Below are 16147 nucleotides of genomic sequence, written 5' to 3'. Positions count from 1 at the left end.
CAAATTAACATGTTCAACAGTATTCTAGCAAGGTACTTTGCATATTTGACTTTTAAATAAAGAATATTTTCTCTCTTGTATCTTGCCTTAATATGTGTTTTTGAAATGCTTTAAAACCAACTGTTGGTGGGTTTGTTTTGTGCAGGGTTCTCGGTGCTCCTCAGATGCCAACATGCTTGGAGAGATGATGTTTGGCTCTGTGGCCATGAGCTACAAGGGCTCCACATTGAAAATTCATCAGATCCGGTAAGATTAACGTTTTGCTGCTGGTGTTTTCAGGAGACTCACTCCTTAGAGCTGATAAACAATGAATTGAATGGCACAAGTGCAGAGTAAAAGGGATTTTGTGTTTGCTTTAAAGTCAKTCTGATGTCATTCCTGAAACAAAAGGCTGTTATGTCGTGTTAAGGTCAATAAAATCCAGAGGTTTGTGGAGTGGAAAGGAAAGCCTGTCTTGGCATTGTTTCTGACTGACATCTCCCCTCCTGTCCCCCAGCTCCCCTCCCCAGCTCATGCTCAGCAAGGTGTTCACAGCTCGCACGGGAAGCAGCATCTACGGCAGCCTGAACACGTGAGTCCRCTGCACTCTGTAGCTATTGCACACAAGCAGATGACTGTAAGAACACACAAGACTTTTTTTGGACCCTCCAGATTCTTTCTCTAAAAAAATAACTCCTTGCTACATCCTGTCAGTAGTATCCTCACCTTTCCCTCACGGTTGTCCTCACCTAAGTTGGCTCTTAAGGGGATGAATGAACCATTCCTTCCATGCTGATATGGTGAAGTTTGATATTGTAAAGTACAAAAGTACCTGCATCCTGGGAAATTGCTCAAAGGTGAAGAAAAAGGTGTTTAAAAGAATCTGGCTTCAGAGGGTTCTATGTTTAGTTTTCTGGGTGTTTAACTGACCYACCTGAGAATGTGGCTTAGGCTATGAAAGCTTTGTCAAGTGGAAGCTTGTGTTCTTACCTTGTCTGTTCTRTTCTGGACCAGCACTCTGTTCTGTTGAAATGCAGATCACTGGTTTTGTTTTCTGTTTGTTGTAGGTTGCAGGACAGTCTTGAGTTCATTAATCAAGACAGCAATACATTAAAGCCTGACCACAGCACGATTATGAATGGACTTCTTGGGAATATAGGTAATTACAAACAGATTTTATTTGCTGATATCTTTAATTGAGTAATCATAGATTCTAGAATATGYGAGTCTTTTAAATAGAATCAAATTTAAAAACTGCTAAAGATGTAACAGAAAATTAATGTTGATGGAGCTTGGAGGCGAGTAAATCGGACTGTTCAGGGAATTAACAGTCATTCAGTATACACAGCTGCATATGTGTATATAAAACACATAATAGAAATATTTAGATATACTCAAGTTCAAATGCAGAAAATGTTGGAAAATAACATGCTGTAGAAATTCCTGAGCAACATATCTCAGATCAGGCAGCATGGATTCTGCCTGGCTCAGTTCCCCAGTTTTATTTTTGTTAATAATTCTCATTCTGCTCTGYACTCTGCCCACCTGAGCACGTGTGGCTGCGTGTCCTGTTTGAGTCTTGGTTAACCTTGCCCGGCTGTGCTGGAGCTTTGGATCAGATTAGACAGAATATCTTTGTGTTCTCTCCTCTGGCTGACCATGGGAGCTAAGCAGTTTTGAGAAACCATCTGGCATCCTCAGTTCTCAGCTTCGCTGGAAGAGCCGTGGGTGGAGGSCCCATGAGCATTAGATAACAGAGAGGGGAAGGTCTTGGCTTTTGCACTTGGGAGCAGTTGAGCTGATAGTAAAGATACTGACTTCAGAGCTTGGTTGTCCAGTGTAGCAGCCCAGTCCATGGCTCTGCATCACATCCTCCCTTTTCCCTTCATTTTGATTGTTGAGTTTCCAAGCAAATGTCTGTTGTAGGAGGAATAAGGGGCTGCTTTTTGCAATTGCTTTCCAGTACATTGCTGTATGTAAAATAAGCTTTTATAGCCTTGGAAGTAAAGAGTATATTTGATGACTATGTTACTCTTAAATTGTTTCTGACTTTGATGTGGTCCTGCATCATGGGAGTGTTTACTGCTTTCCTTCACATTGATTTTGATAAGACTGTGCCTAAGCATGAGTTTAAATGCTTCTCAGACGAGCTRTACACCTCATTAAAATAATTCCCAACCGTCCATTTATAAGGGAAGCCAATTAAGGTTCTAAGAACCTATTATCTATTAAAGGCTTTCTGAATTCACTAAGTTGGGAAAGTTAAAAATATGGCATTTTTCTTAATATTCAGTATACCTTTCAGACTTCAATTGTGATTTTTCTCTGTGAATGAGGTGACTGATGTAAGAGAGAGGAGATCACTTCATCTGCTGTTAGGGTTTGCTGTGGTTTGTGCCTGGCAGGAGTTTGCTGTATCACCAGAGTGATCTAAACTGCAGGTTCCAGTTCAGATAATGCAGCTCTTAGGTGTGGAGTGATTCAGGTGTAGCCAGTGCCACCTGTTCACCTGTGTCCAGCTCTGTGGTGACTCTGGTGACGGCCCCAAGAGCTGACCCAAGAGCTGTGGGCATCTCACAGCGAGGTTGTGTGGAAAGAGGCACGAGGTTGCCTGCAAGAAGAGGATGCTGAAGYTTTCTCTGTGATTGAGCTGGACGAATTTTCAACAGTGTTTGTTTACAGTTCCCATTTGAGCACAGAGGGAACCCTGGGTAAAGTAGGGAAAGGAGTTAATCTGTAACTGCAGCATTTCTCATGACTGTGCTCAGTGCAGAGACTGCTCCTGACTCACCTGTGACAGGAGGAGGGTCTATGTGTTTTGGTTGGGAACTATTTACAAGGTGCTTTTTTTAGATATGCTGGTTAAAAAAAACCAAAGCAGCCCTGGTCATGTGCTCCCTTTAATGACTGAATGCCTGAGAGAATGGAAGGGAGCTTTGAGGTGCAGTCTTTGTGTTTTGTATAATCAGAAAACTTTGAGTGAGCATTAGCCTCAAATTTAGGACAGGGACTGGCAATTAACTCATTAAAAATACTCATGTGTTTTTTTCTGGCTCTGTGTACAGTAAATACGCAGTTTCATTAGTATATCTGTAATCCAGCATTACTTTTAAAATKAAATACTGAGATTGATAACATTTATTTTCTGTATGATCATTTCACTCAACTGATATACTGATTGTTCTCAGAGCAACTACTTCAGCCTATAATTTTCTGTTGGTTCTACTAAGATAATTCCTGCCTGCTTTGTCCCCCTTYCTCCTCCTTCTCTTCAGAACCAGTGTTCCCAGCCACCCCACCAGTGTGGATGTTAAAACAAACATTATACTCTGTGATGAATCTCCTGTTTGTGGTCAAGTTAGGCTTTGAGCCTGCATAAATTAATCATTTTTCAACTTTAAACAAAAAAAAAAACAAAAAAAAAAAGAAGCCCTTTTGAGGAACCCCATCCTTGTATGGGAGACAGTGGAAAGCTGGCTCTATTATTTTAACCTATAAATGCTGTGTAGTCCAACTGAGACTCATCCTCGCATCAGCGTTCCGGTAAAGCCTCAGAGCTGTTCTCCTGCCTGTGTTACTCTGCATTTATGTTGGCTCAGACCTCCTCCCTGCCCTGGCCCCCTCCCTACGGACTGTTCTGCTTTACTAACCTCATTCTCTGATGTGTATTTTACGTTTTGCCGTGTAGGTCTTTCCCAGCTTTGCAGCCCCAGGCGGGCATTCTCAGAGCAAGGTCCGCTCCGCCTCATCCGGAGCGCCTCTTTCTTTGCAGGTTTGCCGTGTGCTGTGTGCTGTGCTGTGGGGCTAGTCTAGCTGGGGTGACAAACTGTGTGGATTCGTAGTTTAGCCCTGGAAATAAGATCTCATGTTTTTTAAAAAAATACTAAATGGATTGTGGTGTTTTCTCCCTTACCTTTCTGGATACATTCCTTAAATCCCCAGAGRACAACAGGCATTTAATAGCCCTCTTTGGGATTGTTTTTGTTGTTTTGTTTTGGAAACTTATATATTTAAATATGGACTTGRTATTTCTGGAAATAATACTTCACAATGGTATCAAGCTGTTTTGATCTGGATTGGTTTCAGCCAAATTGTAAAAATTAAAGCTAAACTAGATTAGTTCAAAATGGACATTTCTTGCTTGTTGTGGCTGGGTCTTATTTCCATGGCTGAGTAGCTTTATTTCACACACATATTTGTAAAATTTATCACATTTAAAGACTGTTGAGCCTGACACACCTTTGATCTTGTGTATATGCAAACTGTGAATCTGGACAGCTTTCAGCTTAGTTGAACAACCAGTGCACTGCTTACAACTTAGAAGTATTCATTTCTTCAAACAGCATTGAAAATTCTTTTAAAAATACATGTATAATACCTGAGAAAGCTGGTATAGGCATGAAGTTATGTTTGAGTTTTGGTGGGTTTTTGTCAGTACATGGGTACTACAAATGTGATCAACATCCTCTTGGYACATTAGAATTTTTTTAAAACTATCTATATAAAGAAACGAAGTCCTAGTTTCAGTTTGTACTAAAGGAGGTKTATGGACTTGAGAAAAACACATACAGGCTTCTCAAATGAGTGCTTTGGCTTGTTCAGCTAAGCAGCCTTTCCTGGTGATGGCCTTGTGCAGTGCTGTTGATCTGAATTAATGAGCATGTTTTTGTTTCATTAATTACATGGAGATCTGCAAACAAGAAAGGAACTGTATATTCCCCTGCTAATTGGTATTCCTTGTTTTACAGTTCATAGCAACCCTATGGATATGCCTGGGAGGGAGCAGAATGAGGACAGAGACAGCGGTATAGCAAGATCTGGTAATGGCAGTTCCATGTGTTAACCCTGTAAACTCTGAAAATGCTCACYAATGTTTGTCACTCTGCACATCATGAAGTAGTGCTGAAATGGGGTTRTTCTGGTTTGTTCTGGAGGACATTAATGACACCTCTCTGTGCACGTACAGGTGGTGCAGGTGTCGAGGGTGTGCACTGGGCWCCTCACAGTAACTGACAGCAGTGCCTTTTATCAAAGCAAGCTGCAAATGAGCAAGGCAGATTAAATATTGAAATGAGCTTGCAGTATTTCTAATTGATACTTGCTGTCATCTCCTTTCCAAACCCAGGARGCCAGGTCAGACGGGGCTTGGAACAATCTGGTGCAGTGGAGGTGTCCCTGCCCATGGCAGGGGGTGGATCAAGATGAGCTTTCAGGTCCTTTCCAACCYAAATCRTTYTATGATTCTGTGATCATATGAWTGTAATGTTGAAACATGAATTTGCSTCAACAACACCCCTTTGCTRTCTTCARATTYAGGATGTTGGACACTTGGGTTAGGATTGGAAAGGCTTTTAAAGGATGTGATCAACATTACTCCTTTCCACAAGGAATTTATTTCYCGATACTCAGGTTGCTGAGCAAGGTGCAGCCTGTGCATTGCCTATTATGTAAATCAGCAGGACTGTCCCACCCTGCTTGTATGGCTTGTTAATGCCATTATAAACTGGTTGTTTTTAGATTAGAAACATAGATAAGCAAAGGAGAAGGCACTCAAGAAGCAACACCAGTTTATCTTGAGGGGCTTCGTTTAGTTGCAGGTGTTATTTTCCAAATKCTCTTCCTTCTGGAGAGATTTGTATGTTTTCCTCTTGTTCTTGCAGCATCTCTTAGCAGTCTGCTCATCACTCCGTTTCCATCTCCGGGCTCCTCGTTTAACAAGAGCTGTGCCAGCAGCTACCAGCGGCGTTGGCGTCGCAGCCAGACAACCAGCCTGGAGAACGGGGTCTTCCCTCGATGGTGAGCTGGGGATTGAAATGCTGCCTGCTGCCCATACATTTTCCACCGTTGTCAGCTTGGTTCTGCACTTGCATATGTACATCTGCTCTTGCTGATGCTTTCTGTGGGGTATTTACAGAGGTGTAAGTCAGGCTGATCTTTTTTTGTCTCTGTTTTCCTCRTGGCATTCATTGTTTTTTCACTAACTGGAAAGCCTTCAGCAGCATGTAAATCTGTAGGCTGTATTTTTGAGGAGAGGAAGCCCTARAATCCTACTCAAAGCACAGATTCTTGGCAGAGATGGGAGAGAACTAGAATACCATATTCTGATCCTACAARCACTTTGAATCTGGTTCCAGACCTYTGTGATTGCAGGATCATTTAATAGTTGTTTGTAAAAAATCACAGAGAGGGGTTGTTATCAAAGGTGATGATTTGACAAGACATGCAAATAGAAGGAGTTTGTTGAAGTTAAATGTTCAAGAATTGAATCACACAGGAAATCAAGGTACAACTTTAAGCAGTGGATTATATTAACTTTCCCTTTTGTTCATGCTTCAAGGTCCATGGATGAAAGCTTCAACTTGTCAGATGACAGCTCTGGTCCAAACCCAGGAATTGTTAGGAAGAAAAAGATTGCAATTGGGGTTATTTTTTCACTCTCAAGAGAYGAAGATGAAAACAACAAATTTAAYGAGTTCTTCTTCTCACACTTCCCTCTTTTTGAGAGTCACATGAACAAACTTAAGAGTGCAATAGAACAGGTAAACACAATTGCTTTGTCTTCTTGCACTTGTACAGCTGAATGTTCCCCCAGCCCTGTCAGATTAATTCCTAATTCTGTTGGTAGTTACAAAAGGGATCAGCTTGCTCTTGGGTGTGGGAATTGCAACACTGCAAGTTAAAACTTTGACCCCTTTTATGCCTTGTATGGTGAAATGCACAAAAGAAGCAGAAGCTGCAAATGTGCCTCACCTGTCTTCTCTAAGATAGGAAAGCTGGCACTTGTACCATCGTTTTATCACTTAAAAAAAAATATTTGCMTGAGCAGTTGAATGAAATATAAAGTCAAACACATGACTTGGTTTTCCATTTTCTGTRCTCCTGCAGCTCTGTGTTACTTATCTGTTTAATGATTGTTTTCAAGGCCATGAAAATGAGTCGGCGATCAGCTGATGCCAGCCAGCGGAGTTTGGCATATAACAGAATTGTGGATGCCCTTAATGAGTTCAGGTGAGCCCTGCGTCTCCTGCCTTTTCTGTCTCTTCAAAGGCACTCGAGTCCTTCTTAGTGCAGGATAAGTAACTTAAAATATGTAAATTCTTCAGCAAAATTTGGCACAGCAAAGGATTGGAGATACCAAGCCATTCTAATGTGTCTATATTTTTAGATTTTGCCAAGTGTGTGTATCCATCAGTGGTGTGTGAACAGGACACATGTTCAAAGTTTTCAGTGCTTTAGGTGGTAACAAAGCTCCCAGTGACCTCGTAAATTATCTTTTGTGGCCCATCGACAGGGGGGAAAATCATTGCAAAGTCATGTTAGGGAAATCCTCCTGTAGTGTATATTGTCCTGATGTGTGAGCAAAGCTCACCCCTCTCTAAGCTGTGCCCTAAAGGCATTTCAGAAAACCAGCTGGGAAGGAGAGCTGCAGTGCTGTAATCTGTGGCTATCAGTACCTGCAGAGCCTCTCTGTTCAACAGTTATTACACAAAGTAACACAGATAAGCACATCCCTGGCATTTAGCTGTATTTCCTTTCCATAGCTGAAGTCATGGGGAGAGAATTAAGATGAAATCCGTCTGTTTCGAGTGATTCATCTCCTCTCAGATGGGAGTGGCAGGGAGCTTCCTTTTACAACCACTGTAGAGCTACTTTTTAGAGACTTTATTGAAGACAGTGCTCTGATGTTATAAAAAGAAATTCCTGACATCACAATGYGTTTTACTGAACAGAGAAGGATCCTGAGGGTTCACTCATTTTTCTACAATTCCACTTCCTACCTGAATTCCATGGATTAGGTGGTGCTGCAGGATGGAGGCATGGTGTATTTTTAATGTTTTAGAAGCTCACCTCCAGGCAGTCACAAGGAAGGGCAGAGGATACGTCCTGTAGGGACAGGAGGCAGGGAAGAGGGAGCACGTGGGCCTGTGGTGAGAGGTGGATGGGATAAGCTGTGCCAAGAGAGGGAGCAGAGGGAGCTCGTGACTGCTGGGAGCCGCTGATCCTGCCCAGGGGCCCGAGACGAGTTCAGCAACTCGGAGCAGCCACGGTGATTCCTCCGCTCCCACAGCTCTGCTCTGCCTCTCCTCCCTGCTCTCTGCAGAGCCATTTCTCTGCTTCCCACCCTCTGCTAACACCAGTTCTCCAGCYGTTTTCCCAAACCTTCCCCCCAAAACATTCCCTATCAAGATACGCTCGGCGGACTTTGCCCKTTCCCCTTTGTCCTTCCGAGTTAAACAGTTCCAGAGGGCTGGGGAGGGGCGCCCGTCTCAAAGTAGGGAAAGGAAAACCCTGTAAACACAGCCAAATGCCCCATGCTGGGTTTTGCTGCTGGGGGACTGAGCTGGGATGGGGTGAGGAAGGCTGCTGTGGCCAGGCTGAGGAGGACAGTGCTGCACTCACTGCACACCAGGAGCCGGGATCATTCCCATGACACGGCCATTGCATAACCAGCGCTGGGAGCATGTGTCCAACCACCAGTTCTGTGCAGAGGTTTCCATGGTGATATAAATATTGCTCTTTAATAGTCTAATGAGGTAAATTAAATCCAGTTTAATTTCACAGAAATTAATTTCCTGGGGCAGCAGCCTTTGGCAGTTTTGGGTTTTATTGGGGGTTTTTAAAGGGATTGCATTCAGGGGTGGGCCACAGCCGGTGCCCCAGTCTAGGCAGGTTCCTTGTGCCCCTGTGATATGCAAGAGCAAGTGCCATCCTCATTTCTGTCACATGCAAGACCCCCTTGCTTTTCAAAGCAATGCAGGATGTGTCTGGTAAGAAGACAGAGGTATATTTAAGTACCAAAGGCTGGATGCAAAGATGCTTTGGCACAGGTTCAGCAAACCCATTTAGGACACTATTATCTCTTTAGGCGTCTGCTTTCCCACTGAAGTCACGGGGAAGTCAGGAGCCGAGTCCTTTGGTGAACCTGAGACTTGTGTTGATTCCTGCCCTCTTAGCAAATTGTGCTGGAGGGAAGAAGGGTGCTGACTTCAGTGGGTTGGTGATTCTAAAATGTAATCCTGTTGCTGGTTTAACTCATTGSAGTCTGGTTGGTTTAAAGGAGAATATTTTTTGGTTTGTTTTTCTTTAAATCCCCWAGATTTTCAGAGGTGCTTAAGAGCAGCTGATGTGCACTCCCCTGATGATCAGAATAACCTCAGATCAGTGGGCACAGGGGATGTGCTGCCCTGCTGATCAGAGGAAAGGGAGCGTGGCCTCTGCCACCCCAGAGTCCCCTCTGCAGGGAAGGGGCTGTGGCTCTAGGTCACCCCACTGCCTGCAGAAAGGGAGCTGGGTCAGCAGGCATTACCTGSTGGTAGTGGAGGGGGAGAAGACACCAAAACAGACCCTTCCTTTGCTCTTTTTGTCTTATTCAGGGAAAAACAAAGCTGCTGCAAATGGAGGCTGTTGATAAATTCACCGTCAGTTTGGTGCCCAGCTCTAGGGCTACCCTTGCATCATTAGTCACTTCACAGCAATTTTTAATTTTCTAAAGCACTGATGGGTTTAGCTATTAACACTTGACTTAGAGGCTTAGAACTCTCTGTGGATGTCAGCTGTGCAGACACATGACTTATGAAATAAGCTACTGTACTTGCATAAACATTTCGGCTCCCCTGGTCCCCGAGGCCAACGCAGCACATTGATAACACAGATTATGCRTCTGACTAATACCTGTGTGGCACAGACACAGGCTGGCAAGGAAACACTGAGCACAGGGCCCGGGGAAACACCTCTCTGCTCTCTGGCAGACAGATTTGATCCTATTTTCTGCCAGTAATTTTTAAGCAGCTTATGCTGCTGTGAACTGACTGGTGTGTTGTGCTCGGTGGTGCCAGCATGGGCACTGAGTCGTGGGGGAGCCCTGCTCCTGCATTCCCTGCAGTGGGGATTGCCTTTGTTTTGTTGTTCCTTTTTAAGGAAAAATCATCTTTGAAAGGATGGAAAGAGGATAGAGAACAAATGAATTAAGCTTTATGAACCACTGATTTTCTTCTTTTCTTTGCCATTATGTTGTGGTACCTAAATAGCAGAGCAGCTCTGGGAGCACAGTGCTGAGGGTCAGTGTTTATCTGGGGAAGAAGGGGGCTCAGGGATGCTCTCATCCATTCTTTCTTTTCATTCAAATCATCCATYCTYTCTTTTCATTSAAATTATCCATTCTTACRCATTCAGAGCAGGGCAGCTCYTGTGACAGKGAATGTTGCTGTGTTTGGGATCGGKKMRRKKGRWKSMRGRRRRAMCYKKKRRGKTKRRSYYYYMRRWKKKRARGGKKRAWTTKKWMYWWTTWAWKRAMMAMMWKGKTTKGATAATGGTTGCTGAGAGAAATTTTSCTTCTGATAGAARTGRTAGCTGGATCTAAATGTTGCACAGAATTCACTGAAGTCGGGGTTTCTGTGTGGCCCGTTTGGTTTGTGCAGCACCGGTGGAAGATGTCTTGGAGTGGTGCTGACCTGCAGCCACAGGGCAGGGTGTTTTGGGGTGTGAGGGTGCAGCTGTGGGAGCAGGGCTGCTCACCCTGGTGCCACCTGTGCCCAGAGGGGCTGGGGAGGGTTTGCTCCTTCTCACTTGGCTGGGCAGGGCTGCCCTGGCTCTCCAGCCTGGGGGATGTGAAGGTGTCTCTGAGGGGCTCCTCTGCCCCTGTGCTCYGTGCTGAGTGCTGGGGCCCAGGTGCCTGCAAGCTCCAGGCTGCACTTCAGCCTCCCAGAGGCGTTTCCAAATATAAACCAATTTAAATGACCTGGAACCCTCAAAAGAGCAGGGTCTCATTAACTGAGCTTTCCCCGCATGCTGGTGTGAGTGTGGGGAGGGATGGAAGAGGTTCTGCTGCAGATGGCTGAGAGGAGCCGATTGGGTTTTTAATGGCTGCTATTTTTTAAATCCACTTAACTTCCCTTTAGTATTTGAGGAGGGTTTCTCAAATACTAAATACTGTGCTGGTTTTTTTTTTTGTTTTGTTTTCACTTTTGCCCTTTGCTGTGTGGCAGGAGAGCTCTTCCCTGGGTKTTTGCAGAGCTGGGAAGCAGTTAATCCTTGCCCTTGGTCTGTGTGCCATTGCTGCCTGCGCTGGCATGGAGGGTTCCCTGCACTGCAGTCACATGCCTGCTGGCCAGCGGCCAGGGCAATCTGATCTGGCTCGGAGGAAACACTATCAGCTGCAGATGCAGCCAGGGTTACCAGAATAGTAAATAACGAATCACAAGACTCGGGCTATCTTTTCAACGAAAACAAATATTTTAATATGTTGGTTTTAGTATAGAAGTAGTTTCTTTTTTCAAAACAACTGAGCTGCAAGGGGCTTGGCTTGGCTTAGTTTGCATAGGAAGGAGAAATAAGCTGTGTTTTACGTTAAGTTGGGYTGTTTATTTTCAGCTTCTCAGGTCAGCTGTGTCTGGGGGCTGTAAGTTTTCATACTTGTTTTGAGCTTTGAAACTCCTTGAGCTTTGAGGGTCCCTGGACTTGAGGTTTCTTCTTTTTTTGGGCATTTTTAACATCCAYTCCATTTAATGGGCTGTGAACAGAAAGCTTTCCCTTAATAATTCCCCCCTAGTCCCAGCTTGCTCCTGCARAGGAATGAAATCACAGTGGCCCAAGACTGCTGTGCTGCTGGAGACCCCGCAGTGCCCGGAGGYAGTCCCTGTCCCTGGCTCTGTGCCCCACTCGTGTCTGGCCTGGCACGACTGCTGTGCCCRGGTCTGTCACCAGGCTGGGCTTTCCTCCCAGGACAGGACCAGCAGCAGAGGAGAACGTGGAGCAGCTGGTGAGGCTGCTCCAAAGTGACCCAGCAGACAGCAAAGCCTCTGGGGGCTGGCGAGTGCAGAGGTGACTCTGCTGTCCCCCTCTCCAGCACACTGACTGTTTCGTGGGGCTCTCATCATGCTTCTGGCAATGGAGGATTTGAAGGTCTAACCTTTGAGGAAGACAGGSTTGATTTTAGCTATTGTGAGCACAAAGGATGGATTTTGTATTTGATGCAAACCGGTAGAAAAAGTAAGGCAGAGAATGGCACTGCCCCCTCACCTCGTTCCTTCCCGAGCAGCCCTGGTGACTTTGGTCACCTTTGCTGCCCTCTGGGGAGCTGCTCTGGGGTCTTGGCACCACTCAGCTGCTTCTGTGCCCAGGATCTGGGGGTGACTCCCTCCTCCCCRGGGAGCCCCTGCCCCAGGGCGGGATGTGCTGTGCTGCTGCTGACGTGCAGCTCTCATTTCCTGGGAGTTTCACTTTAAACACTAAASCACAGAAGATTTGGCAGCTGCTGCYCCAGTGTTTGCCTGCCTGGCRYGCACTGCTTTGCTTCTGGAAGTGTCCATAAATTTTGAGACCAAGATATCCAGAGAAGATCTTTATAAATCAGGGGTGGTACTAAGGATAATGGGATAATGCAAATCTCTGTCTTTTGAAACAAAAATACTTCGCCTGCAAAAAGTAGTGCATTAGGCGAGGAGAAATCTGGATTGATCAGTCATTCCTGTGTCCTTTTGGGTTTTACATTAMATTTTTACTGTGTTAAAAATACAGCTTCCTATAGTGTCATAATGTGTGTTTTGTACTTTAAACTATGATTTGTTTGTATCTTAGAGGAGTTTAACAGTAATCTSAGGGATTTTAATTTGATATTTTACTGCAGAGCAAATTTTTAATCATACATTTACTGTCCTCTATAGAGCCAAAAAGGATGTGGTGAGTGTGTAATAGGTGCAGCCACAGGGTGACTTTGACTCTCATACTCTCTATTTAAAGCTAAAGATGTGAGCTGGTTCCCTGCCCTGCACATCCACACTTGGGTGGGTTTGGCCTGGAGATATAACAAGTTTTTAAAGTAAGGAGGAAGTTAAGATATTTTTATAAATCAGATACAGATAATCTTGTCCTAGTCATAAATAAAGCAGAAGTTTGTTTTAAATGAAATGGAGAACAAGCAGGGAGATAACAGCAAGAAGAAATCATTCATTCTTCCTGCATTCAGGGGCAGGGCAGCTCTCGTGACAGGGAATGTTGCTGTGTTTGGGATCAGATCAGGTGTATGCAGGAGGAACCTGTGAGGTTCAGCTCTGCGAGGTGAAGGGTGAATTTGTACTGTTTAATGAACATCATGGTTTGGATAATGGTTGCTGAGAGAAATTTTGCTTCTGATAGAAGTGATAGCTGGATCTAAATGTTGCACAGAATTCTTTGAAGCTGGGATTTCAGCCTTGTTGTTGTTTTGTTTTTTTTTGTTTGTTTGGGTATTTTTGTTTAATCTCCTGGATTCTTTGGTTTTGTTTTCTAGAACAACTATCTGCAATCTCTACACGATGCCACGGATTGGGGAGCCTGTCTGGCTCACCATGATGTCAGGAACACCRGAGAAGAACCAGCTTTGCCATCGCTTCATGAAGGAGTTCACTTTCTTGATGGAAAATGCTTCTAAAAACCAGTATGGTGGATTTTAGTTTCTAAATTACGAGCGTGATTGTGTCTTTTTATTTCAAACCAATTTTCAAACTGGTTGTTAAAATCCTGGTAATCGAAGAATCAAAAGGCCATCCATAAATAGCTTATTTTTAAAACAAATAAGGAATTATCTCATTAAATTCCTGCTACCCCACAATCCTCTAAATCTTGGTAGAGGCTGAACATCTGAAACATGTCCATAGGGAGTGTGTGATGTGTATGGATGTCTGAAAGGGGATGAAGATACTTTACAAAATGCAGTAATCTACCTTTCAGAATCAGTTGTCATATGATGAGTAGGGTTAGACATTCAGGAAGAGCTGTTTCTGTAATACTGTCTGACCACAAATTGCTCTTAAATCTTAAATCATTGTAAAATGCCACTAAAGATCTGGTGTGCTCGTTAGTGCTCACTCACCTCTCTGGCCTCAGGCCCCAGCCAYGAGCAGGTGCTGAAACTGAGAAACAAAGTTCCTGATAAACTGGGGAGAATCTGATAAATTTACTCATTTGTCAACACTTCATCCCCTTTCCCCAGGGCACGAGTAGGGKAAGTTTTTTAAAGAGTTTGTCTCCATTGAATTCCCAAAACGAACACAAACATAATTTGGGTGGGATTGGCACTGGCAGAGCAGCTGTTTGCTCCGGGCCTCTGCTCCCTGCAGTGGAAAGGGGACACTGCTCCCATCCTCCAGCTCTGCCTCCCCCTTTGCCATCTCTTCTCCCCCCAGATGGGAAGGTGACAGTGGCCACTGTGGTCCATCTGCTGCTGCCCCAGTGCAACTGGAGAGACCACAGGGAGTTGTGAGGGGTTCAAAGTATTTTCTTAAGATCAGTTCCCACTTCAGTGGAAGCTTGTTTCTTGGGTTTACGCCCTTTGATCCCTGTCATCTTCTGAGCCCTGTACATCTTGGTTACATTTAAATTGTAGTTTATTAGGGTTTGTTTTCTTTGTTTTAAATATAATAAGATTTCAAGTCATGAAACAAGAGGAAAATGAAGGCCTGTATCCTTCCCAATCTAGTTGTAAATCTCTCCTCCTTTGGCTGTCTCTAGTGTTGAAATAGCTGCATGGAAGCTGTGGGGTTCGTAATGTTTGTAAATTATTCAAATAACATTATTTTGAGSCATTTGACTCTTTTCCTCCCCACACATGAGCTACTGTGGCCACCAGCACCATCTGTCGGTGTGTGGAGGCTCTTGGGCTGTGATTCTGCCAGGAAGACTGGCTGGGAAGGAAAATCTTCTCTCCACAGAGCAGAAACCATGCTCTGGCATTGCACTAAATCAGATAGTTAACATTTTTCAAAAAGGTTTTTTCACCTTAGTTGCTTAGCCAGTAAAAACTGTTTTGCCAGCGTAAGGACACGGCTTCCCTGGCTGAGCTACAGAACTTTGKGGATGGTTATTTTTGAAAAGAAGCAGCCATATGTGCTGAAATTGCACAATAGTTAGGTGAAAGAACACAGCACCAGCTATTTTACAGGTTTGGTAGCAATAGCCTTCCTTCTCGTCCATAGTGACAGAGCTTAAGGGTTTGGGATCTCCTTGGAGTACAGRGGCCATACAGTGCCACTGCTTTCTTATAGTGAATGAAATAAGCTGATTTTGAGATGTTTTACAACATAAAACTTGCAGAATTCCTCTGCCAAACAGAGGAATTGAGATGCCATAAAGTTAAAATATTTCATTTTATTTTAAGTATGTTTTCTAAAGAAGAGTTTTGCTCGAGTGGTAGGGATGGTCCAGCCACCCTTTCTCTCCCGAAAGAACCAAGACTGAAGGGATGATCTCTGCTGATTTTGTCAGGCTGTTTCTTTAATCTGTGATCCATATAGGCTAGAGCTGCTGTCAGTTTAACATCCTGAGTGTGTATTAGGAAAAAAGAAACATGTTGAACATTTTGCTTTCAGGTTTTTACCAGCTTTGCTGACTGCAGTGCTGACTAATCACCTGGCCTGGGTCCCCACTGTCATGCCCAATGGGCAGCCACCCATAAGAATCTTCCTGGAGAAGCATTCTTCCCAGAGCGTGGACATGCTGGCCAAAACCCATCCCTACAACCCACTGTGGGCACAGCTCGGTACGTGGCAAACACCTTTAAACCTCCCAGCAGCTTTACATAAATGGGAATGCATGTGGGGGGGTTTGTGATGCTTGTTACTTCCCTCCCAGGTTATTTATTTGTTAATTCAAAATGAGACTAAAAGTGTGTGTTTCAAGCTTAGGGGTGTTCACTGTATTTTTTTATGTATACTCTGAGTTCTTAAGTCATTATGCATTATAAAATGTTAGCCAAAAAGTAAAGCCCTCTTTAGTCACCTCTCTTGGGCCCCTTAAGGTCACCTGCTCTGGTGCTGGTGGAGGATTGCAGGCTTCCTCTGGTCCTTCTCCTGTAAGGAAAATCTCCTTTTATTTTTTGGGATGCTACTATCAATAAGCCTCATTCAGGAATAAACAAATCAAAATCCATCTTGTGATCAGAAGTGATCATACTTTTAATACAATGGAGTGATGCAGAACAGGAAACCATGGCTTGGCAACCCCCAAGGAAGGTCTCAAAGCCCAGTCAGTGGTGTAGGTGGTCATACTGACAATTGCCCAGTAGAGAAGAGGGGTGAGATTGTCCTGCTCTGCACACACACTCTCATGGAATTTGATTAGGGAGGGGAAGGTGAGGTCGCCCTATTCTAGTCCCGATAGAAATGGACAGGGAGTTGGCAAGAAAGCTTGGTTC

The 16147-nt window shown here is 44.2% G+C and overlaps 1 protein-coding gene across 3 annotated transcripts in view; it reads left to right on the top strand.

Annotated features, from left to right (window-relative positions):
* Window positions 1-16147, top strand: part of FNIP1 (folliculin interacting protein 1) — a 65090-nt gene that overhangs the window by 40157 nt on the left and 8786 nt on the right. For 2 of the 3 annotated variants that reach the window (XM_057383668.1, XM_057383669.1), the window contains exons 4-13: window positions 146-246; window positions 497-571; window positions 1047-1138; window positions 3668-3751; window positions 4728-4799; window positions 5640-5775; window positions 6317-6518; window positions 6902-6987; window positions 13247-13393; window positions 15324-15493. In XM_057383668.1, the coding sequence (XP_057239651.1) occupies window positions 146-246; window positions 497-571; window positions 1047-1138; window positions 3668-3751; window positions 4728-4799; window positions 5640-5775; window positions 6317-6518; window positions 6902-6987; window positions 13247-13393; window positions 15324-15493 (1165 nt within the window). The remainder of the gene's footprint in view (window positions 1-145; window positions 247-496; window positions 572-1046; window positions 1139-3667; window positions 3752-4727; window positions 4800-5639; window positions 5776-6316; window positions 6519-6901; window positions 6988-13246; window positions 13394-15323; window positions 15494-16147) is intronic. The other variant, XM_057383670.1, reaches the window with a different exon arrangement.

The sequence above is a fragment of the Malurus melanocephalus genome, unplaced genomic scaffold (genome assembly GCF_030028575.1).
Source record: "Malurus melanocephalus ecotype Western Australia unplaced genomic scaffold, MMel_1.1 scaffold_650, whole genome shotgun sequence".
In the NCBI taxonomy this organism is placed as follows: Eukaryota; Metazoa; Chordata; class Aves; order Passeriformes; family Maluridae; genus Malurus; species Malurus melanocephalus.
This window is presented reverse-complemented; position numbering and strand designations above follow the sequence as displayed.